General features: G+C 49.8%; 2 protein-coding genes across 5 annotated transcripts; one reads left to right on the top strand and one right to left on the bottom strand.

The window, feature by feature from the left end:
- Positions 1 to 11,007: 11,007 nt before the first annotated feature.
- Positions 11,008 to 14,728, top strand: LOC133913915 (uncharacterized). Of its 3 annotated transcripts, none has more exons than XM_062357148.1 (5): positions 11,008 to 11,463; positions 12,209 to 13,243; positions 13,360 to 13,585; positions 14,092 to 14,234; positions 14,307 to 14,459. In XM_062357148.1, the coding sequence occupies exons 1-5, from the start codon at positions 11,101 to 11,103 to the stop codon at positions 14,319 to 14,321; spliced, it is 1,782 nt and encodes a 593-aa protein (XP_062213132.1). In that variant the 5' UTR covers positions 11,008 to 11,100; the 3' UTR covers positions 14,322 to 14,459. The 3 variants fall into 3 exon arrangements, with proteins under 3 accessions (XP_062213132.1, XP_062213133.1, XP_062213131.1); XM_062357149.1 differs by having other exon boundaries at positions 14,300 to 14,442; XM_062357147.1 differs by having other exon boundaries at positions 11,010 to 11,463; positions 14,314 to 14,728.
- A 697-nt stretch (positions 14,729 to 15,425) lies between these two features.
- LOC133913888 (DEAD-box ATP-dependent RNA helicase 40-like) lies at positions 15,426 to 20,716 on the bottom strand. Of its 2 annotated transcripts, XM_062357146.1 has the most exons (8): positions 20,113 to 20,171; positions 19,948 to 20,016; positions 19,309 to 19,740; positions 18,886 to 19,155; positions 18,283 to 18,633; positions 17,836 to 18,113; positions 16,812 to 17,177; positions 15,426 to 16,355 (listed from the first exon to the last, which is right to left on the bottom strand). In XM_062357146.1, the coding sequence occupies exons 3-8, from the start codon at positions 19,561 to 19,563 to the stop codon at positions 15,659 to 15,661; spliced, it is 2,217 nt and encodes a 738-aa protein (XP_062213130.1). In that variant the 5' UTR covers positions 19,564 to 19,740; positions 19,948 to 20,016; positions 20,113 to 20,171; the 3' UTR covers positions 15,426 to 15,658. The 2 variants fall into 2 exon arrangements, with proteins under 2 accessions (XP_062213130.1, XP_062213129.1); XM_062357145.1 differs by lacking the exon at positions 19,309 to 19,740 and having other exon boundaries at positions 20,113 to 20,716.
- Between the last annotated feature and the right edge of the window lie 1,829 nt (positions 20,717 to 22,545).

The raw sequence follows: 22,545 nt of genomic DNA on the forward strand, positions 1-22,545 counted from the left end.
GCGACGGAGGAAGGACAGCCACTCCCGAATCCGTGGAACATCGAGCATCTCCGACGCTTCTACCCGTAGGTGGTCGTGCTCGCGGCTCAGGTCAGCAAGGCCGGGGGCTTCTCCCCGCCCGAGCAATCTGAAGGCTTCGCCCCGTAGGGTAAGTCGCTGTCGCCCAACCTTGTAAATATTGCACATTCAGTATCTCAATAAGCAATCGCTATGTCAAATTATTTTTCTGGATTCCCTATGTTTAATCTGTCTGGTGAGGTGCTCGGTTGTGCGAGAAAAAGTTCGCTCTCTCATTTTTCCCCGTTGATAAAAGAATCCCAATCGGTATACATGCGAGCAGTCGCCGCTGACTTACGTCCGACATGGTAGACTGTGGTATTCGGTGTCGTGGCAGGCTCCCGGGCACTAACCGAGTTTCGGGGTGCTCTGGGTAATCCCATCACTCGAGCTGCTCGAGTAGGCCGGAGCTCAGGCCCCCGGAGCGGGCTGTCGGTGCTCGGTCTGGTCTGTCGTACCCGGGCGCCACCGAACCGTAGGACCTCTGGGTTACGCCTTTGCCCGCTCTTGTCCGCCGGTTCGGGTATTCGAGAGATCTCGGGTCGAAAACGAGAGCAGTCTATAGCAAGTGCCGCACTGACAGACCGCACCAGACAAAGAAATCCTATTTTTTCTCTTAAGTCACAGGCTGGCGATCACGAGCAGCTCGGCCGCGAGGGCTTCAATGCCCCGGTCTCTGGTCGGCCCCAAGGGTCCTCGGGTGGTCCTACCACTTAGGCATGGGTGGTCGAGATCACCCGACCCTAGGAGCCTCGTACGCCTTTCGGGCGCTCGGGCGCCCCGTTGAAAGAATTAAGTTCCCGGGCACCCGAGCTCGGAAGCACATCCCTCCTGGATCGGTGGGCCGGAAGGCCGACAGCTGTCCGGTGAGTGGTTATATTCAGACAAATCTACTTTTAGTAAATTTATGTTCCCGAGTCATTCTCGGGGGCTCTCGCGCCTTAATCTGTTCGGTGAGGTGTTTTCCTCGCACGCAAAAACCCTGCCGCGTGTCTACTTTTTCCCAAAACGACAGAGCGGTTTGCAGAAAAGAGTAGCGCGTGTGCGATAATGTCTAACCGAAGCCCTTCGTGGTGGTCGTGGTGTTCGGTCCGCTTTTAAGGACCCCGAGCACTACCAAGTCCTCGGGTACCCTGGGTAATCCTATCGCTCGAGCTACTCGGGTAGTCCGGAGCTCAGGTCTCGGGGGCGGGCTGTCAGTGCTCGGTCCGGCCCGTTTTAAGCCCAGGCACCACCGGACCGCGAGTACTCTTGGTCACATTCTCCCTTCTACTAACTGAGTGGTCGCAAAGTGAGAAAGTGTTCATTAGGCACGGCGTGTAACGAGCAGGATCGATCTATCTCCCGGGCAAGGGAGTCTGTGTCTTTGTTTCTTAACTTAGGCAAATACGGACTCGCGAGAGCTCGAAGGCCGACTGCGCCAACAACAGCAATCAGGACCACTTTATCCTCGGGGACGGGAAGGTCGGGAACGGCCCGACTGAGTACTCCCCGGGACTTCCGGGCAAAACACCAGAAGAAGCATCATACACTCAGAGAAACTGGAGTTGCGAGCTCAAGGAAAAATTGCCATTAATATTCACAGGATAGATACAAGGCATTTTCTAAGAGTTCACTCCTACATCTACATTCATCAAGATAACAAAAGAAAAAAGACTACAAAAGATCTAGTCGGCAGCAGAGGCGTCGGCTGAATCCTCTGAGTCATCCCCGGGGGCTGGCGGCGGCGGCACCTCTCGCCTAAAGCCGGCCGCCACCATGGCGACGGTACTCCGGACCGCTACCCGGGCGGCCTCTCCCTCAGCCTCGACCACTCCCTCCCGCGCCGGCTCCAGCGGGAAGTTAGGGTCCCTGCTTCGGTAGCAGGCCAGGACGTGCTCGGCCACTGCATGCGCCAAGCCACGTCCCTCCCGGGCGGCGAGTTCCTGGACCGCCCAAGGCAGGGCCTCGAGGCGCTCGCAGACCTGCTGCAGCCCCAACACTTGTCGTCCGGGGCCGTCGCCCTTCTCGCCTCCAACGAGCCGTCCGAGACCACCCTTCTCTACGGCTCGCCGCATCCGCCGGAGTACGTCTTCCAGCATATGCTCGAGGTTGACCCGCGAGACAAAGGCGGTCTCGAGCTTCTCCTTGGCGGCCCGCAGCTGTGCCTCAAGTCCCTGGTCCCCGATCGGACCGGAAGAACTGCAAACTGCTGCGGGGGCGGCAGCCTGCTTCATCTTGGCCACCATCTCGGACAAAGCGCGTTCACGGGCGGTCAGTTCCGCCTCGTGCTTCGCGTTTTGCTCCGCCCTGGTCACCATGGCCGCCGCCGCTGCGTCAGCCTCGCCCTCTCGGCGACTCAATTCACCTTCTCGGTGACTCAGCTCGCCCTCCCGCCGGGCCAGCACGTCCTCCTGCTGAGTCACCGAATCCTCCCGAACGTCGAGCTCCGACTCCAATAGTTCGCTGTTCACCTCCCGCAAGGAAACGTGCTCCTCCCAACGGTGGATCTCCTCCCTGATCTTCCGAAGGTCGTCTTCCCTGCGCTGGAGGTCAGCGCACGTCTTCTCGGCCGCGCCCTCCCGGCGGGCTAGCTCGGCTTGCCGCTCCTCCGCAGCCTGCTCGCGGGCTGCGATTGCCACCTCCCTCTCCTGCGCCTGCCCCATCCTGGCAAGGGCCTCGGCAGCTTGCTGCCTCGACGCCTCAGCCAGGCGGGCGGCGTCTTCTCGCTCCCGCGCGGCTTCTACCCGCGCGATCTTCAAAACTTCCTGTTCCCGTGCAACTTCCGCGCGGATGTCTTCTAGGAGCTTCTGCTCCCGCGCGGCCGCCGCACGGGCCTCCTCTTGAGCGCCCGCCAGCTGCGCCTTTTCCAACTCCAGGCGGGCGCGCTCGGCCTCGAGCTCCCCCTCCTTGGCGTTCACCGCTGCGCCCAGCCTCCCGACCGCTACTTGGACGCCTTCAATGGCGGCCAGGAAAGGGTCGCCGGGCTGGCCGGGCGCCGGTAGGGCCCAGGCTTCTCCGCAGAGTACCTCCAGGGGGGCCGAGCTCTCTGTAGGGCCCTGCGCTGCCATCCACCCCGGGCTCTGCCTGCCCGAGGTAGGCTCCGCCGGCGCCGAAGACTCGGACGGCGGCCGTATTTCAGCATCGGCCGCCCTGTCCGCCGGCCCCGGCAAAGCGTCCTCCTCCACCATCATCCGCCCCGGGCTTTCCGCGCCCGGGGTAGGTTCCGCCGGCGCCAAGGATCCGGACGTTTGCTCCATCCTCCTCTCGGCCACCGCCTCCGTCTCTCTTCCGCTGGCCACCACGACGGTTGGCGCCTCCGCCGTTCTGGTGCCCGCCTCCGTCGGAAAAGCAGGCGGGCTCGGCTCTGGTCCCGGCGCCTGTTCTCTCTCCGTCGCAGCAGCGCCTGCGGCCGGCCTACGGGAGACAAATGAAAATTATCAAAACTTAGTTCGGGCAAGAAATGCCCATGGAAAAGCAAGAAAGAAGACTCACCGATACCGCCATTTGGCCGCTGGAAGCCTGATGTCCGGGTCCGACGCCGTCGGTCCGGACTCCTCCCGCCGCCTCTTCCGCTGGGGGCTCGGCTGAACCGCTGCGTGGGCTTCGGGTGCCGCCGCACGAGTCTCGGTTTCCGCCCTGCGGGTCGCAGGCGCCGATGCAGGCCCCATCCGCTCCAGGCGCGGCTCCAGCACCGGAAATGCCACCGCTGCTGTTGGCGACGGCGGAGAGTCCGGCACTAGGATCAGGGCCCGGGGACGCTTTCCCCGGTCTCCCGGCGCCACCTCCTCTACGACTTCTGTGGCGCCCTCCTCTCTGGCACGGCGGCTGCTGCTTGCGGCGGCCCCGTCGCCAGCCCGTGCCGAGCTGCCAGCGACCTCCTCGCCCAGTAGCTCTTCCAGCCCGGGGAGTTCGGAGGCCTCGGGACTCCGGCTTCGTGGCCGGTCCACAGGCCCCTGGGCGTCGAACTCCGGCAGCCCCGCCATAATGGCCACCCGGTTGGGGTTGGCGCAGAGCACCATCTCCGGCCACGGGAGCTCCGTTCGGCTCATGTCCTCCGTTCCGGTGATCACCCGTGTCATCCCCCGCAGCTCCGCCTGCCCCAGATCCCAGTTGGCGCCGATCTGGGTCCTGGTGATGTCCTCTGGCCCGGTGTAGAACCAGCTTGGCCGGGCTCGCTCTCGCAAAGGCGCCAGCCGACGGCGCAGGAAGTCCACAACCACCATGACTGAGGTCAGCCCACACTCGCGCAGCTCCAGGATGCGCTCCAGCACCGGCTTCAGTCTCGCATCTTCTGGTGGTGGCGCCTCCCACGTCGATCGCCGAGGTTCCGCCGCCGCCTCCGGCAGCTCGAGGCGCTCGTGGGGGTCGACGTCGACGAAGAACCAGTCCCGTCGCCACTCCTCCCACTTGCTGCGCAGCACCTGGGGAATGTAACGATCCCCCAGGCCGTCCCGGAGCCGAAGGTTGCAGCACCCCGCGACGTCCGCCGTGGAGTACCCCCTCTTCTTCCCCACCGGCCGAAGGACGAAGAAATGGCGAAGCAGCGTCGCCGACGGCATCACCCCCATGAACATTTCGCAGAGATGCGCGAAGACTGCCAACGCCACCACAGAGTTGGGGCTTAGGTGCACCAGTTGAATGTCGTACGTCTCCAGCACTTGCAGGAAGAAAGCGGAGAACGGCGGCACCAACCCCGCCGCCACAAAGGAAGTGAAGAGGATGATCCTCCCAGGGACGGTCGTCGCCGGCGTCAGAGTCGCCGGCCTCACCACCACAGCACCTTCCTGCCCCTCCGGCACCAGCAGCTTCCTAATCTTGTCCGCCGCCTCCTCGTTCCTCAGACGAGACTCCGGTAAGATGCTGTCCGAAGCCTTGTCCCGGCGTCCTCCTCCAACCCTCGTCATCTCGACAAGATGGAAGGTGTTTTGGTGGTGGAGAGAGAGAGAAGGAAGAATGCTCCGGTCGCCTGAGAATTTCCTAAGGGCTTCGGAGCACAAAGAAGGCAGGAGCACAAGTGCGAGAGAGCGTAAAAAGGGGAACGGACCGATCCGTTCCCCCTTTTATATCTCAAAGTTCAAAAACTGCCGCCCAAACGGTTCGTTCGGCGAAGCGTCGCCTCGATCGACGCAACTGCCAGGCGAATCTCCCGCCGATCGCGCGATGCCAGGCGTATTTTCCTCGATCTGCACGGCGACCGCGCGTGCCGCCCGTATGGTCATTATACCCTTCGGAAGTTGTGTGGACACGCGTCCACTCATTTTCCCGTTGGGGCGTACTTGAGGTTCGGGTCCGCAAGGGCCACCTCTCGAAAGCTTGCCACATGGCGTCTGCACCAACCTCGGCCTCGGCCGCGACGAAGGGCCCATTCGCAGTCTCCGTCCCGTCACCTACCAACGGGCCCGGGGGCTGCTGTCGGTGTATTCGGAACCAGGGGTCCCTAAGTCCCGAGACCAGGCCGGCCATCTGCCACATGTCACCACCCTGCAATGTAAGAAGAAGCTAAGTCCCAGGAGAAGGTGCTCGGGGCCGCCGCCTCTGGTTCCCGAGCACCCTAGTTCCCCGATGATCCGCAGAGCCCAAATACCGGGAGAGAGTGCTCGGGGCTGCACGTGGCAGCCCCCGAGGACTCGGTACCCCGAAGGTCCCACCAAAGTGCTCGGGAGAGAGTGCTCGGGGCTGCACGTGGCAGCCCCCGAGGACTCGGTGCCCCGAAGGTCCCACCGAAGTGCTCGGGAGAGAGTGCTCGGGGCTGCACGTGGCAGCCCCCGAGGACTCGGTGCCCCGAAGGTCCCACCGAAGTGCTCGGGAGAGAGTGCTCGGGGCTGCACGTGGCAGCCCCCGAGGACTCGGTGCCCCGAAGGTCCCACCGAAGTGCTCGGGAGAGAGTGCTCGGGGCTGCACGTGGCAGCCCCCGAGGACTCGGTTCCCCGAAGGTCCCACCAAGTGCTCGGGAGAGAGTGCTCGGGGCTGCACGTGGCAGCCCCCGAGGACTCGGTGCCCCGAAGGTCCCACCGAAGTACTCGGGAGAGAGTGCTCGGGGCCGCACGTGGCAGCCCCCGAGGACTCGGTTCCCCGAAGATCCTCCCAAAGTACTCGGGAGAGAGTGCTCGGGGCTGCACGTGGCAGCCCCCGAGGACTCAGTTCCCCGAAGGTTCGCGCAAGATCATTCGACGACCCGAAGGGTCCCGTCGTCAGGGTGTCATCCAGTCAAAGGCCCAATGCCGCATTTAATAGGCACGCGCGGCCTGACATCCTGACATTCTCAGCTGCCCACGCCCCAGTGTCAGACCCTGCCATGCACTGGCAGGGGGGCGTGGGTCCATTAAATGCACGGGTCCCGTCCCGTTTCACCCGGGTGCCTCGGGATAACGTTGCCAGAATCGAAGCGCTCCGCCGGCCACCCTGCCCTAGTAGAAAGACAAGATAGGGTGGGCGCACCGGGCACCTCTGAGGCTGCCCGGTGGGCCCCCTTTATGGCGCCCGGAGGCTTCCACAGTGGCGGGTGGTCGGATGCGCGCCGCATTTCTCCACCGCCCCTGTCACTTCGCCAAGACGAAATGATGACGCCTTTTTCCGTGGCACCTTGGCATTCGCATCCCCTCTTTCCCATTCAGGATATGTCGAGGTCGGCGCGCCTATAAAAGGAAAGAATGAAGAACACGTAAAGGGGCCGGAAGTGTGTGAAGAAGAGGACGCAGACGCTCGAACCAGCTCAAGCCAAACTAGAACACGAGAGCCTCAAGCTCTCTGTAAGTGGCTCTCTCTTTTGTAACCAGATACATCCTTGAAGAATTCCCTTCAAAGATAGATATAGCACTCACACAGGAGTAGGGTGTTATGCCCCCGTGCGGCCCGAACCTGTCTAAACCCCGGTGCACCCATCTTTCTCGCACTAGGACGATCATCTCCCACCAGCCACTGCATTTATTTCCGTTTCCCGCTTATTTCCCAAACAAGCTCATTCAGGATCATCCCCCCGGCCGAATCTCTAAAAAGGGGTCTCTCGGGATCCCTGCAACAGGAGTTCACCCTCCGACAGAGTCGGACTTGTACTTGGTTATTCATAAGATATTGGTCGATAAGTGGACAAAAGGCAATAATCCACTTTATTGTTTGGCTCATTCACTCAACCAAAGGTAATAATCTCCACTTTACTTGATGTCTTGCTTATGTTGATAGCTCGATTGCTAATTCCCTTGCCTATGTTTATATTATAGATATTATAACCAATAGTGGCTAGATGGAGGTGTTGGCCGTGTACCTCCACACAAGGACAAAGAGGTATCAAAAATGAGGATGGCACGCTTCAAGAAGTACTTTCGCATACCAACAGAATTGTCTCAAGTGAAAGAAGAATACGCAAGGTTCTCTAGTTGTTCCCAAGAATTCAATGATCCTGACTCTCTCCATTATAGATGGTTTGTTTCTCCCATGACTTGGTGGATAAATCATGGATAGCATGTTCCTTTATTGATGATTTGGCCATCAAATTCATTAGCCAACCAGCATCATCGTCATGCTGTGAGAGAAATTGGAGTACATATAGCTTCATTCACAGTGTCAAAAGAAATGTCATAACTCCAAAGGGTGCTAAAGATTTGATCTATGTGCACTCAAATTTGAGACATCTCTGAAGAAGGACTGATGATTACAAGAAAGAGGAATCAAGGATGTGGGATGCGGGAGGAGATTCTTTTGAATCTCTAAGTGGTTTAGGGATCCTTGAAGTGGCTAACCTTTCCCTTGATGAGCCTGAATTACAAGTCGTGTCTTTTGGAGATGTGGAGGCTGATATTTGGAAGAATGAAGCTAAAGTAAATCCTGAAGAAGCCTAGTTGTATGAACTTGCAAGGTGTAGCTGCAGCCTGCTGCTCTATCCTAGCTATTATGTTATGTAATAGAACTTAAGTAGAACCTGCTATCTGCTATGTTAAACTTTTATGTTTCATTGTGTAAACTACTGAACTTTCCAATTTGCTACTCGTGAGATTGTGTTTCTTCTATGTTCTTGTGTGTTATTCAGTCAATAAGAGAAGAAGAGAAGGGATGCAGGTCGGCTGGAAATAACTCCTTAAAGGTGATCTAATAGGTTTTTTTTTGCCACAAATTTTAGTACTTTACACTATGTATTTGTTGTAAGTTTGTAACCCTCTTGTACATTCTTATTTAGATGGAGTCTTGGTTGTTGGCCTCACTCTAGTACTTCACTGGAATGGCCTGAATGGTAGGAAAATGGCTTAACCACAAGGTAACTTATTGTTCCTGGTTTCCTACTAGCTGCTATAATTTATATGTGTCTCATTACTTATTTTTAATAAAATATTATTGAAATGTATCCGCGTATTGGGATTTTTGAGAAAATGACATATCCGCGTATCGGGATTGGCTCGATACTGATACACGTATCCATATCCGTGTAACATAGGGCGTCAGTCTCTCTGCGTTCTTCAGAAGCTGGAGCACCAGGAGGTCGAGGCTAGCTTGGTGGTGGGGGTAGTGGCAATCTGGTGCATGCTATTGCCCGGCCTGCACTCGATTCATATCTCCGAGTGTCCCTCGCACATCCAGCCTCTAGTACCTCCTCCTGCAAGCCAAAGAGACAGTAGAATCCAGTTCCTCAGGGCAGTGCAGAATAATTGGAGCAATTTCTTCCTTAAGTCCATCTAAAAACTGGGTAACAAAATATTGTGGATCCCATGAGGGGTGGTATGCCAAAAGATTGTGCATCAAAGTGTTGAACCTTTTAGCAAGATCAGTCTACAACCACAAAGCTATCCTGCCTACCATGTGCATAGACGCCACACTAACCCGTAAATCCTCTTGAACACTGAAGACTCTGAAATAGGACTCGCACTTTAACTGCCAAGCCTTAGGATTTTTGCCTTTGAAGGAAGGGAAATCCATCCTCGACAGAATTACCCAATGAACACTTCCCCATGTGCAATGTGATCCCTCCCCAATCGAATCTACGATTCTATCTGAACAGGGTGTTGAGTACATACCCTTCTCCGAAGGTGAAATTAGGTGAATCTTTCCCCCAAATTCAGACCCTTTGCTCCACAGTTCATCGTGGTGGCCTCTAGGCTCGAGCGCAAAGCTCGTCTTAGTGGATGGAGCCCCATCGTCCTTCTTTCACGCAATGTTTGGCGTCGGTGATGGAGGAAGCGCAGGTGATGGTGTCGTAAGCAAAGGTGGCAGATCGGAGGGCTTCACCGTCAGCATAGGATTATGCGTGATATGATCCACTTGCATGCGCAGTGCCCTAAGATCGTCACAAAACTCCACCACTGTGGTGTTGATCTTGTTCCTCCAACCCACTAGGTCCGACATGCTTGCCATGATAGACTTGTTGGATTCCTACAACACCACTCTGATACTAGTTGTTACCATCCCAGTTACTCTGGCGACATCCACAAAGAGATCGAGAAGAAGTGAGAGAGAAAGAGAGGAAGAACTCAGAGAAGTTGGGGGAGAACGGAGGTCTGCTTGAGGAAGACAGAGTTAGTTTAGTGCAATGATTCTCCACAACACTCACGCACACACTATCCCCTCCTTAAACCCTTGACACAATCACACGCTTACAAAGCTCATTCAACCGATGTGTACTTCCTATTGAGCTTGGGAACCCAGGCTCCCCTTCCTTGAGCAGTCGACCCACTCGGTTACGGCACAATTGTTTTTCCCGCTAGTTTGTGCCTTGTCTCTCCCGCCAAGTGATGCCTAGGTCCACTGTCAGCAATGGTGATAGGTTCCGGGAGGTAGAGAGGATCATCGGGCAGCCTGTCCTGGACGACAGGAGGACACCCTAACTAGCGGTGTGGGCGGCACGGCTCAGCACTCACGAGGCTGTCAGGGACATGATGCTCGACACCAGGCTCGTCGAGTTCGGCGATGCGCTGCGCGTGGCACTGGCAGCCAACGGTTCATGGGCGTGACGGCGAGGCTGAAGAACGTGTTGCTTAATTCTCCAACCTTTGTAGGCTGTCTTTATACCAATTAACAACTCTAAATAAAGGCATTTGCACAATGGGCTATATCTTTGAATTTGTAAATTATTCGACTGTAGACGGCAAAGAGATCGTAAATTTTCTTCCATTCACCAACAGTTTAGATCACAAATCGTTTGGGAAGTAGGAATTTCATCACTGTTAACAATACAAATCATAAAGTAATCCCTTGGAATTCCTGAGTTTCAAACTATACAAGTGTCTCTCGCGCTAGCCACGCATCAATGAATAAGCTATGAAAAGACAATAAATGGCGCAACACAAATTAAACATACTCAAAAGTATGAAATTACCATGACGATTCGTGATGAAAACTAGGTTCTTCTAATAAAAAGATTATGTAAAAATGGCCGAGGCATATGATACGACCCATCTTGCAAACTAAACTTCTAAGAGAAACTCTATTGATTGGATGACGCTAATGGAAGTTTAGCATAGTCAACTAGGGAGTAGAGCACCCTTGTCAATGCGAGGTGGCATATATCTGCTTGCTCTTTCTCAACCTTCCCTCCTCTTTCTCATTCTTCAGAGTCGTTTGGTTGATTGTACAGTTTCCTACGCTCTAGTTGCTAGCCTAACTCATGAGAGATTGTCACCCACTTTAGATTAGTCGCTCGCTAAAAACATTGCCACTACAAGAGCCATCAAATTCACATCGGCAATCCAAAATGTTCACATTCAAATATGTGGGCTCCATGTTAGCCTCCATATTCTCGGAACCGGCTCTTATTACATCGAGGTCTAAAGTGATAAATATGGCATCATCTTCAAATAGTGTGGTAATTATTAATTACACTGAGTTCATTAGCAAATATAGGAAGTATATATTATTTTGAGTGGCACATATTTGAATTGTTCTTATTTATTTGAGAGCTATAGTGCAAAAGTACACACAGCACTAGATCTGACCTGGCCAATTAAAGTAGGAGATAAGCAAAAAGTACAGGGGCCGTAGTGCAAAGTTTTTCCTCTTCCTCTTCAACCAAGACAAGACATCACCACTAATCCCTATAAGCACAACAACTACGGCCGGCTGGCCGGGATCGAGTCCTGCATGGAGCCATCTCGGCGATCCGCCGGCGGCGCGGCATCGGAGGCCTCCTCGGCGACCGGATCGGACGCCGAGGACGACAGGTACTGCAGCGCCAACTCCGCCCTCGGCACGCCCAGCTCCCTCGGCAGCCTCCGACCCTCCTCCGACTTCTGGGACCACCAGATGGACCTCCTCCTCGAAGACCTCCCCGCCGTTTCCGGATTCCCCAAGAACCACCAGCTCAGCCGCCACCAGGCCTGGGCACCGTCGCAGTCGCGGCCAGGAACGGGTCCTCCTCCGAACGCCACAGGAGACGACGCTCTCGCGCGGCAGGAGTCGATTTCTGGTTCGCCGGCTGTTCCTCCGCGCCCGGATCCTAGCCAGGTGGGTTCGCTCGTCTCTGACAACCAAGAACTGGTGTATGGATAGTACTTCAGTTAACTGATACAAGATGTGAATTTGAGCGGCATTTGTTGTAAATTTTTCATGTCCTTACGTTCTTAGTTTCATCAGGATTGATGACTAGCAGCATTAGTAAATTTAATTGCTTATATAGGTACAAGTTTTAGATGTTTTGTGTGTGTTGGCTCCCGGATTTGGATTACCTTCTCCGGCAAAAATGCACTGGCGAGCTGGGGCAAGGCTGTTGCAGGGAAACGAAATATGTCTACTAAATGCAAAATTAGCTTGGCAGCAGCCACTGGGCTTAGCGACTATTTTGGTCTCTGTTCATGGAGTTTGAGTGGAAATTTACAGTAACAATGTTTTTGATACTCATTCATTTCTGACCACTTCTCCCTTTAGCTAGCCCTGAATTAATTGAACAGAGGTGCTTCTATGCTATCCCAAAAACTAGACACAATTGTACTGAGTGGTCTGTATCAGGTCTATATTCGTGCTGTCGACAGTCTTTTACTATAAAAGGATATTAGCTTGCTGCTCCATTGCTTGATCAAATTGCAGTATTGCTCCAACCTACATGTGCTCAACCGCACTCATGAATTAGCGGTATTATATGCCTAAAAGATATGGCTTGTGGCCCCTTTGCTTGATCAAATTGCAGTACTTCACATGCATGCATGTGTTCAACTGCATGCTTGGATTGACATTAGTCTCATTCTAACTACAGGCAGACAGACTTGATGACAGTGATCTATTCGATGATATGGTCCAAGAGATGGAAGAGATTCTGCTCAATTCTGGAGAGCCCCATGAAAATGGGTCTTTCACGGATAATCGCGGGACCAATGCTCGCCAGGTTCACCATTTCAGAGATGGCAGCACTACTGCCTCCACTTCTGGTACAGATTATGCCTATGTATACCCTCTTCCTCACTATCCTGCAAAAATTGATTGGGTGGAGGTTGTGGGAGCAAAGCAAAGAACTGGGGATGTTTCTTTCGGTGAGCGGATGGTTGGTGTCAAAGAATACACTGTTTATTTGTTAAAAGTGAGGAGCGGTGAAGATGAATGGGAAATTGAGCGCCGGTACCGTGAATTTTATGCACTTTATCGGCAACTTAAGGACTTGTTTTATGAGAGAGGCTTGACTCTTCCCCCCACATGGGAAAATGTTGAAAGAGAGTCAACTAAAATATTTGGGAATGTGTCCCCAAACGTCATCAATGAGAGAAGTGGTCTTATTCAAGAATGTTTGCGTTCTTTGCTGTTCTCTAGCTATTCGCTTGGAACACCCACCCCTCTGGTTAATTTTTTATCACCAGGGAGGCCAGGTTATGAATATAGCTTTTTGAAAACTCTTATCCCACAATCTTTGCAAAGGCGAAGCAGTGATTTACATTCCAAAGATTCAGACTACAATGGAGCTTCGCATGACGATTCAACCTCAATGGGCAAGACAATATCACTTATTGTGGAGGATAGGCCTCGGAAGTCGACTAGACAATTGTTAGAGTTACAACACTACAACTGTGCAGGATGCCATAGGCATTTGGATGCTGGACGAACATTGCTGCAAGAACTTGCGCAAACTATTGGATGGAACAAACCTCGGTTTTGTGCTTACACTGGCCAACTGTTTTGTGCTTCTTGTCACACAAATGACACTGCAGTTGTGCCAGCAAGAGTCTTGCACCACTGGGATTTTTCTTTATATCTGATTTCCCAATTAGCGAAAGCATATTTGGACTCCATCTATGACCAGGTAATGATAAATTTAACTGTATCTTTTCTTTATTGTTAATTCTCAAGTGTATATAAAATGTAAATTATATTTTCATACTTTTCCCAACATTAAGAAATGGTGATTTGTATTTTCAGCCTATGCTCTGTGTAAGTGCTGTCAATCCTTTCCTGTTCTCTAAAGTGCCAGCTCTGCTTAATATCATGAGTGTCCGGAAGAAAATAGCAGCTATGCTTCCTTGTGTCCAATGTCCTTTCCGAAACTCCGTACTTAAAGGACTAGGTGTTCAAAGATACCTCCTTGATGGGAATGACTTCTTTGCGCTTCGTGACCTCGTTGATCTCTCGAAAGGGGCTTTTGCAGGTACTGTTCATTGATGAGGTTTATAGGCTTTCTTTAAGGCATTTTTTATAGTGCAGAATCCAAACTGTGTGTAGATACACCTGAATTTAGATCTGCATTTCATAGACCCTTTACCAATCTGATGGTAATCAAATACAAATGCACTATTTGTTGCTGTCATGGTTAAATTCTGATAATTATGTGACCAAAAAGAGGGTCTATCTGGAATGCATCTATGTATGCTCATTTCATGCTTTCAAGTTTAAAATACCAGTTCCTGATTCAGCAAATTACAGCCCCACTAAGTGGATGCCTGGAATTTTCCTCTCCAGAAAAAAAAGACAGTGAAATTCAAACATTTTTAGATATAGTTGTTTCTTATGCTTTCCCTGTGGTTATTGTTAATGCTTGATGAATTATATCATCGGAACCAAAATCTTAAGCCTTAGGTCTTTAGATGATAATTGAAATCACGTTCTTGGCGTGTTTAGTGCGCCACTGATACAAATTATATTTGCATGAAACAGCACTTCCAGTTAAGGTCCAGACCATATCAAACAGGATACTTGAGCACATCACCGAGCAATGCCTTGTGTGCTATGACACCGGTGTGCCTTGTGCTGCTCGACAAGCTTGTGATGACCCCCTGTCCCTTATATTTCCATTCCAGGTGCTCTGCCAAGTCTTTGCTTTCTAATTTTCTTTCATATTCATATCCATTGCTGAGGAAATCAGACATAAGATTGTAGGAGGATGAGGCTGCAAAATGCGGTTTGTGTGGGTCAATCTTCCACAAGCAATGCTTTAGGAAAATCAGTGTTTGCCCCTGTGGTAAGGCTTCCAGCACAGGCAGAAAGATTGCGGTGCTTGAGCAAGCTGTACATGGTGGCTCAGGCATGCCATCAACCGAGTCGATCCAAACCCAGTCTTTCTCTTCATCCTCAGGATTTTTCTCCGACATTCTCTCCAAGGCAAGGCCGGATAAACTTTGGAAGCCGAGGAATAGCAGTCCTGTAATCCTTATGGGTTCGTTGCCAGATACGTTAATTTGAGCTCAGTTGTAAGTCTGTCCGAATAAATTCTACTGTGTGTTAGGTTGTACCAAGAGATGCATGGGGAGGTTCTCCCAATCGTTCGAAATGTAATAGAATGCAATTTCATCCATTGACTGTTCACCTCATTTTTGAGGGATCAAAGATCCTAATGGGGGCACCCTCCTGGATTAATACCACTTCGAAGCGATAAAGTTCCCACAGCTCTACGGAGAAACACCCTCCAAACAAAGGAAAATTTACAGCACGTCGATGGTTTTTTCTATTTTTCGCTGTGGGCCCATGTGAAAGATTGTACGTGACTAGAACATATAGTTATGAGTCAAATTAGGTGCAAATGATCAATAAACATCCAAATCACTCTTAGAATAAGACAACTTATTTGCTCATATACTTAAAAAAAAGCAAGAGACAACGACATTTATTGAAGACCATGTTGTAGTCCTAAATGACAAAGTAAAAAAGAATGAAGACGGTATAAAAAATGTATTTTTCAGTAGAACCAGGTAGGTGGGGAAGAAAACGAAGAGACGTAGATGAATCGTAAAATGGAGGGGGGTCATGGGGGTTGGTACCTCAACCGAGCATCTCTGGTGCCGTTTGCATCAATCGAGCCAACGGACTACTGGAGGGGTGCCACCCCCCCCCCCCCCCTCCGAGCTCCGTGGTTTAAGCATTCGCAAATTCATGTCACCATCTCGTGCAGACATTAGTGGATAAGTTCGACCAGGCGATCGACTACACACAAGTGACTTCCTAGGTATCATAAACAACACTTCCAGCACCGACAATAAGACACAAGAACAAAATATGTCATGAACATCGGATGGTAAAACATCTATTGTTTTCGTTCACAAATGTCATAGGTATCACCATAACAATGTTAAAAAGCCATAATAGACGAGTATAATGTTCTAATGCAAGATGCAAATGCAATTCTATGATCTTGATTGTTGGTGGATAGCGAATGGCCACAGTTTGCTTTAAAAGACTGGTTGTCATTGCAGACGCAGGCGACCACTCAGCTGTTCTTCGAATCTTGTCAAAATAATCGGTTACCATCACCATTTTGCACCGCTGCACTAGACCGAGGATCATCCTCAGCAATCTCCCCATCCTCGTCGATGACACCTTCCTCTTCATCCTCTCTGTTCTTGCTGTAACGTACTGGAGATGCAGTATCAGGTTTCTCAGAAGCTTCCACACCTTTGGCATCACCTTCTGGCTGACCGTTTGGGCTCATCGAGCCACTGGCTTTGCCATTGTACACAGGGCTATATGGAGCAGACTTGTCATCTTGTGGGCTGGGTGAGCGATCAAGATCAACCTTTTCCATCTTCCCATCTTCCAGGTGACGGTCATCCTTGTGGTCAGAGTGGTTCACATGGTCATTAGCAGAATGAGCTCTTGGAGAGCTTTTGCGCTCTGGGTGCACTGAGTCAGGCCGTGCAGACCCTGAGATAGCACCAGTCCTTTCATACCTGCGGCTAGCAGCAGGGCTACGACTCCTACTGCGGCTAGCATGACGATTTCTACTGTAACTTCTGCTCCTGCTTCCGCTACGGCTCTTTGTCCTGCTTCGGCTACGGCTCTTTGTCCTGCCACGGCTAGCCTGCACATCATGGCGGCGTGACCTCTTAGGACTGCGGCTGTACCTATCACTGTCACTTCTGCTACGGCTTCTACTACGACCTCTAGCGGACTTTCGAGATCGTCCATCAGTTTCACCGTAATCGTGCCTGTCAACATAAAAAACAATCAGTAATGGTCAGCGTTTGGACTAAAGGGACCAAGATCACTGAACAATAGGACATGCTTCAGATGCAAAATTCATGTTACTTATTTGAAACCATAATCTCAAATAAGTTCTCCAAAACAAAACTAACGTGTACCTACATTTTGTGTGGTTTCACCAATAATTGCAACAAATTGCTGATCTATATTGCCCCAAAATATGTGTTCAATAGGCAGGTGTGGAGGGAGGGGCGCATAGAGGCGCCTGGCACCCCTCATGATCTTAAAATTTATATTATTGACATTTGGATTTCAGTGAATTTCATTTGCATCAGTATTAACATTATGTACAGTGTGTGGTCCCAAGTTTATGGGCCCACATACACCAGGCAAATGACTGATTTAGATTAACTGGAACAAACAATTACTGTACCTCTCTTTCTGAGAGAATGATAGCATACCTGCCACGACCACCATAATCATCTTTTCCACGACCACCACGACTACTCTCTGATCTCCCAGAAGATGCCAGTCCATCTCTCCCACTGTACCTAGAATCTAGTTCTGAACGTGAACCACCCTTGTCAGAGCGGGATGCCCAGCGGTTACGCTTCCTACCACGCCCACCTCGAGAAGCCATGTCCTCTAAATCACGGGGCACCTTTTGGTTTGCCCCTTCCAGGATTTTGATTAGGTCTGACGCATATTTTGAATCCTGATCACAGAAAAATGTATATGCCACACCAGTGGCACCAGCCCTTCCTGTCCTGCCGATCCTGTGAACATAGTCTTCAACACCAGTGGGGAAATCATAGTTGATCACAACCCTGTATAAAGAAACAAAAGGCGCTTACTAGTTGAATCAAAATCTTGACATGTAGTGCACAAACAAAGCATACGTGTAGAATAAGTTGGTCTCAGATTTCAAGAGATTACCAAGGCAAAAAGGTAACAAATTGTGCATCACTTTTGCTGTTTGTAAGTAGTGACATACCATCATGGCTCAAGTGAAGCTTTGATTATTCGTCTAATAAGGAAAGTCAAGAATAATAAATCAACATGATGCTGAAACTTTATGAAAAAAAAATACCATGCTCTTTTTATGATTCTGTGCACATTTGCTGCAGCATTTTTACAGTAGGTGTAGAATTATTGGGATCAGTATGTTTCAGTGGAGAATATAACTGATAGCAGTCAGTTAAATTTGTTTAATCAACCTTTAATGTAGATGGCCTATTGGAGGTTCATTGACTGAATTGCTTCAGTTTAATTAATCTTCAGCTTATCATGTCCCTGAGATGTAGGTGTTAAAATAGACTTCTTATCATGGGTGTCCATCACATCCTTCAAACTATTGTGATGGCTGCTGGCCTTATGAGCACGGGATAGCAGCATATTTGCTTTTCTATTAATTTCTTCGTAGCATGATATATGAAAAATCAGAACACATTCAAACATGCATAACAGAGAATGAAAAGGAAGTACCTGATATCTTTGATGTCTAAACCTCGTGCAGCAACATCTGTTGCAACCAAAATAGGAGACCGCCCAGATCGAAAATGGTTCAGAACCTTCTCTCTTTCACTTTGGGACTTGTCACCATGAATGGCCGAAGCTCCAAACTGCCTCGTGAGTGTCCTCGCAAGTTGGTCACACATTCTCTTGGTAGTACAAAATATTAATATTTTTGAGCCTGAATCCTGGGATCGTAATATTTGCTCCAGACGTCTAAGCTTTTCCGAGGGCGTGATCACCTCTATATGCTGCACAAAACAAGAGGATAAGACAATATGAATGTTAACATGGAGTTACTTGGGAAACAGACATAATTCAGAACAAACTTCTTTTCATATAACTTATGGCGACATACTGCACAGAAGGATAAAGAAGCCATCAAGAATTATCGATGCACCTATAGGGCAGGTCCCGTACCTGGGTAATAGCACTATTAGCAACAAGTTCATCAACACTTCCAATGGTCACTTGGACAGGATGAACAAGAAGATCATCTGCAATCCTTCGGACTTCCTTAGGCCAAGTAGCAGTGTACATAAGGGTTTGACGACGGTGAGGTATTTCTTTCACTATCTTCCGTATTTGTGGCTCAAAGCCCATGTCCAACATGCGGTCAGCCTCGTCCAGAACAAGGTATGAGATTTGCTTAAGGCTTACCCTTCGCATTTCTAGAATGTCATTTAACCTTCCAGGTGTAGCAACAACGACATCAACCCCTCTATCTAAATCTCTTAACTGGGGGCCTTTAGGAGCACCACCATACAGGCACTATATAAACAGACAAAGAACAAAGTTAAGACGATGGAAATATAATACAGAAACAGATCATGACACTGAGGCCTAAATAATAGAAACAGATCAATAGTAAAGCATGACAGAATACAACTTCAAGTGTTAAACAGAAAATCAACACTACAGGTTTTTGAAAGCTTCTTTTGAATTAAAAGGTTTATCCAGGTAATAAATACGCAGTCCATGATCACTCGTATATCAAGTAAAATAGGAACAGAATGAACAAACCGTGCAGGAAATTCTCGATGATCTGCCAAATTTTACAGCTTCATCCAGAATCTGTGTTGCGAGTTCCCTTGTTGGTGCCAAAACTAGCACTGTTGGACCAGACCTGGGATTGTTTTGCAGACGCTTAATATGCATAAATCCAGGAAGCAGATACCCAAGAGTTTTGCCAGATCCCGTCTTCGCAATAGCTACAACATCTTGACTCTGCATGGCAATTGGCCATGACTGGGCTTGTATTGGTGTTGGGCTAGCGAATCCAGCACGTTGTATCTGGAAACAAGAAAAGGGAAAAAGCAAAGCAAAGGCAGGCAAAATAAGGACAACTACACAATTAATATATACTACCTAAATCTACTAAAGTTTCCCTCTTAACGCTTTGTTGCGAAAATAAAGACAAAGCATGAGGTCTATTTAATGTCGTACAAAATAAAGTGTGCCCACAACGCGTAGACTTGCAGACATAAGGCGAAGTAGAAAAGGATCTAACAGAGTCCCTGGAGACTCCCTCAGCTGTGGATCGTTCATCCACAAGGCGCCTCCCAGCAGCTGCCAACCGATCTTATAAATGGATGTTGACAGCCTGGGCCAGACCTCCATGGTCAAGCCCCAGAAGAGGCCCACCATCCATGTGAGGAGCCTTTCCAAGAACTCGACGCAGAGCAATGAATCAGCCACCATGGGTGCCCTTTCGCGCCATGGGCAACCTCCCTGGGAGGGAGCGAGCAGCCTTGGGTGTCACCCACCCTTGGCAGCTCCATTAACGAGACCTGCCCTCAGCCCGATGCACTTATAGATTGGCCGAGGGCGCGCGAGGCAGCGTACGACATTAGCTCCACCTCGGAGCAAATATCGCATCTGCCACAGAGATGTAGATAAGTACTCGGTACTCGTAGCCAGCCCTGATTTAGCACAATCAAGCAAATAAAGAGAAACAAGCAAGCAACTGGAGCACAAGTCCACAGTCCATCACGCTCGTCGAATTGGGAGATCTTGATCCCTCGCATGCAACTCTGTTTGGGTTAGTGTTAGATCATGGGTCAGTGTTCACCAATATAATCATACCTCCTTGAGAATTTCGGATGGGAAAACACCAGCCTCAAACGAAGTTATCGGTGCAGGCACGTTATTCCCCTGCAACAAGCAGCCAACCAACAAGGAATGGGTCAGTAAACATGGTGCAAGCTCGAGAAGCGTATAACTGGAGAGGGGAACATAGTGCATTCATACGGTGACTGTGATCTCGTGGCGGCGGCGGTATGCCTCAGTAGACGGGTCATCGGGAGCGACGGCAGCGACTAGAGGAGGATGGTGGTGGGAAGACGCCGACTTGGAAGACGCGTGCTCGTCGTGGCGCCGGTCGCGGTCGCGATCCCTGTCCCTGTGGTCACGCCGTGGCGGGCTGCGGGAGCGGGATCGGGACCTGTCGCGGCGGTCGCGGCTCCGAGGAGGCGGGGGAGGCAGCGGGGGCGGAGGCGGCGGGAGCTGGTTCTCTGGGGGCAGGGGCTTCTCGTACTGCGTCACGTTCGTCTCCGGGTTCCAGTAGTAGAGGTAGCCGGTGGTGCCATCAACGAGGCCTCGCCACGGCTTCGGCAGCGACGGGTCCTCCGGCGCGTACCGCGGGGCCGCGCGCCCGGACGAGCCGCTTCCGCCCGACATCGCCCGCAGTCAGATCCGTCCGGATCTGTGGTCTCCGACGACGCCTCGGCCTCGGCTGCCGCGGGAGAGGGCGGGACGAGGTTTGCGGCGGAGGCGGCGTCGACGGGGAGGGCGAAGCGAGGGTTTCGGCTTGCGCTTTTCTTTTTCTTTTCTTTTTGCCCTAATTTCGCAGTGTATCTCGCGTTTTATTGCAAATTTTGGGTGCTCGTGGTCGAGTTCGAAATGACTTCAGTTGGATTCCCCGCGTGTTGCTGCAGGTACAACCAAGTGAACACAAACACGAGAAGTAGTAGGTAACCATGTGCACGGCCAAGAAGTAACAAACATGGCGTTCAAAGGTCGAGAACATCGGTTAAGATCCATGCCTGGCAAAAACAAAAGATATAATTAGTTTCGATTCACGAGGCAAGTATTACAAGTAGGGATGAGTGAAAAATCAAATACTGACCGACATTGATCACGTGAAATCACGACCCTCTGAAATTCTACACAAGTATTTCTGACTTGTGACTGGCTCATATCAATCAGGTTTCGTATGTGGCCGTACAAATGAGATCTTGCATTATCTTATACAATTTATCATATAATAGCCAAACGTGGTGAATCTTGTACAGAAATAAATCTCCAACGGCATATCTTATGCAATTTATCATATAATAAACGGTTGCAAATAAAAGGAATGGCCAAAACTGAATTCAAGTTTAGTTTAGCTTTTTAGCTACACAAAGTGACATGCAAATATGTAATGCTCATCTCGAAAAAGGACTAATTTGATTTTCCATATTTGGTTGCAACAGAAAAATATAAATGTGCCATGCCTAACTTACCGTGAATACCGCTGACATCTAGGAACTAGCCATGCAGTGATCAAGTTTGCATATTTTAGCATGAATGAAACATATGCAGTGTATCGGAGCACCTTGAACTACTATAGTCAACAATATTGGCAAGTGGCAAAATGCCATGAGTAAATCAGTAACATTTTTTCTCTCAAACAACTAGACATGTGAGGTTGAAGGAGATCACCTGCTCAGTAAAGCTGTACACATTGCTCCACCATAAGCATCAGCAACATACAAAAACAAGTAGATTTGTGTAGTTATCAAGACATTCCTCTACAAACATAGTACAAAGACGAATAGAAGATTAATGGCAAAGACCTTATGCATTGTATATAATCAAAATAGATTGTTGCTGGGTGTTGTCAAACCTTGGAGCCAAACAGCTTTAGTGCACAGCTCCATGTTGCTTAGGCATTCGGTGAACACCTCAATATTAGTGCCACAAATCTCTCATTTATACATTGTACGGAACAACCTGTGAGCAAGAGCTATGATAACATTTTGCGAAAATATTATAAAAAAAAAAGAATAGAAATTTGCACAACTCTGGGCTTCATTAAATAGAACAAAAGCTCAAAATGTTGTAACTTACAGATTATGTCTTGAAATTTCAGACTAAAATAATCTGGTTTACTGAACTTAGCTTCCATAATATAAAATTGACAGAAAGGGTTCAAAACACGCATAGCAAGACGTCTCCATGGTATGATAGGAAGAATTGAAGTTTGCAAGAAGTCAATATAAGGAAGAGAAAAATCGTGTTCCTTAGTTAAATTTGCTCACTTGAATTGGTAACGTCCAACCCCACATTTGTTATAGATCAAAATGAAGACAGGGACGCAGCCATGTCTTCTGGTCACAAATATATAAAAAGGGAAAGACATTTATTTTATTTATGTTGTCATGTTGCTATCTACCAGAGATATGATAAACTCTTTCACATATAAATTGTTATGTATTTACACATCCTTTCTTGTCATCATGTGCAATTGTGAACATATCTTCCTAATAAAACTAATATGAAAAATTATAGTTAGCCCACATAATTGTAACTGAGTGCTCACCTTGCGAACCAGCGGTGTCTTTTAAATTTTATTCCTTCCATATTGCTGCCTCGGGTTTTTTGGCGATCATTGGATGTCAAAGAACACTCCATGTCTCC

Source organism: Phragmites australis, chromosome 1, assembly GCF_958298935.1.
Source record: "Phragmites australis chromosome 1, lpPhrAust1.1, whole genome shotgun sequence".
Lineage (NCBI taxonomy): Eukaryota > Viridiplantae > Streptophyta > Magnoliopsida > Poales > Poaceae > Phragmites > Phragmites australis.

Coding starts and splice junctions, on each gene's coding strand:
- LOC133913915 (XM_062357147.1), top strand. CDS start 11,101: ATGGAGCCATCTCGGCGATCCGCCGGCGGCGCGGCATCGGAGGCCTCC. Junction 13,586..14,091: donor CTCGAAAGGGGCTTTTGCAG/GTACTGTTCATT, acceptor TGCATGAAACAG/CACTTCCAGTTAAGGTCCAG. Junction 14,235..14,313: donor CCCTTATATTTCCATTCCAG/GTGCTCTGCCAA, acceptor ATAAGATTGTAG/GAGGATGAGGCTGCAAAATG.
- LOC133913888 (XM_062357145.1), bottom strand. CDS start 20,541: ATGTCGGGCGGAAGCGGCTCGTCCGGGCGCGCGGCCCCGCGGTACGCG. Junction 19,156..19,947: donor CATCCGAAATTCTCAAGGAG/GTATGATTATAT, acceptor TCTTGTTTCCAG/ATACAACGTGCTGGATTCGC. Junction 18,114..18,282: donor CTAATAGTGCTATTACCCAG/GTACGGGACCTG, acceptor TGTTTTGTGCAG/CATATAGAGGTGATCACGCC.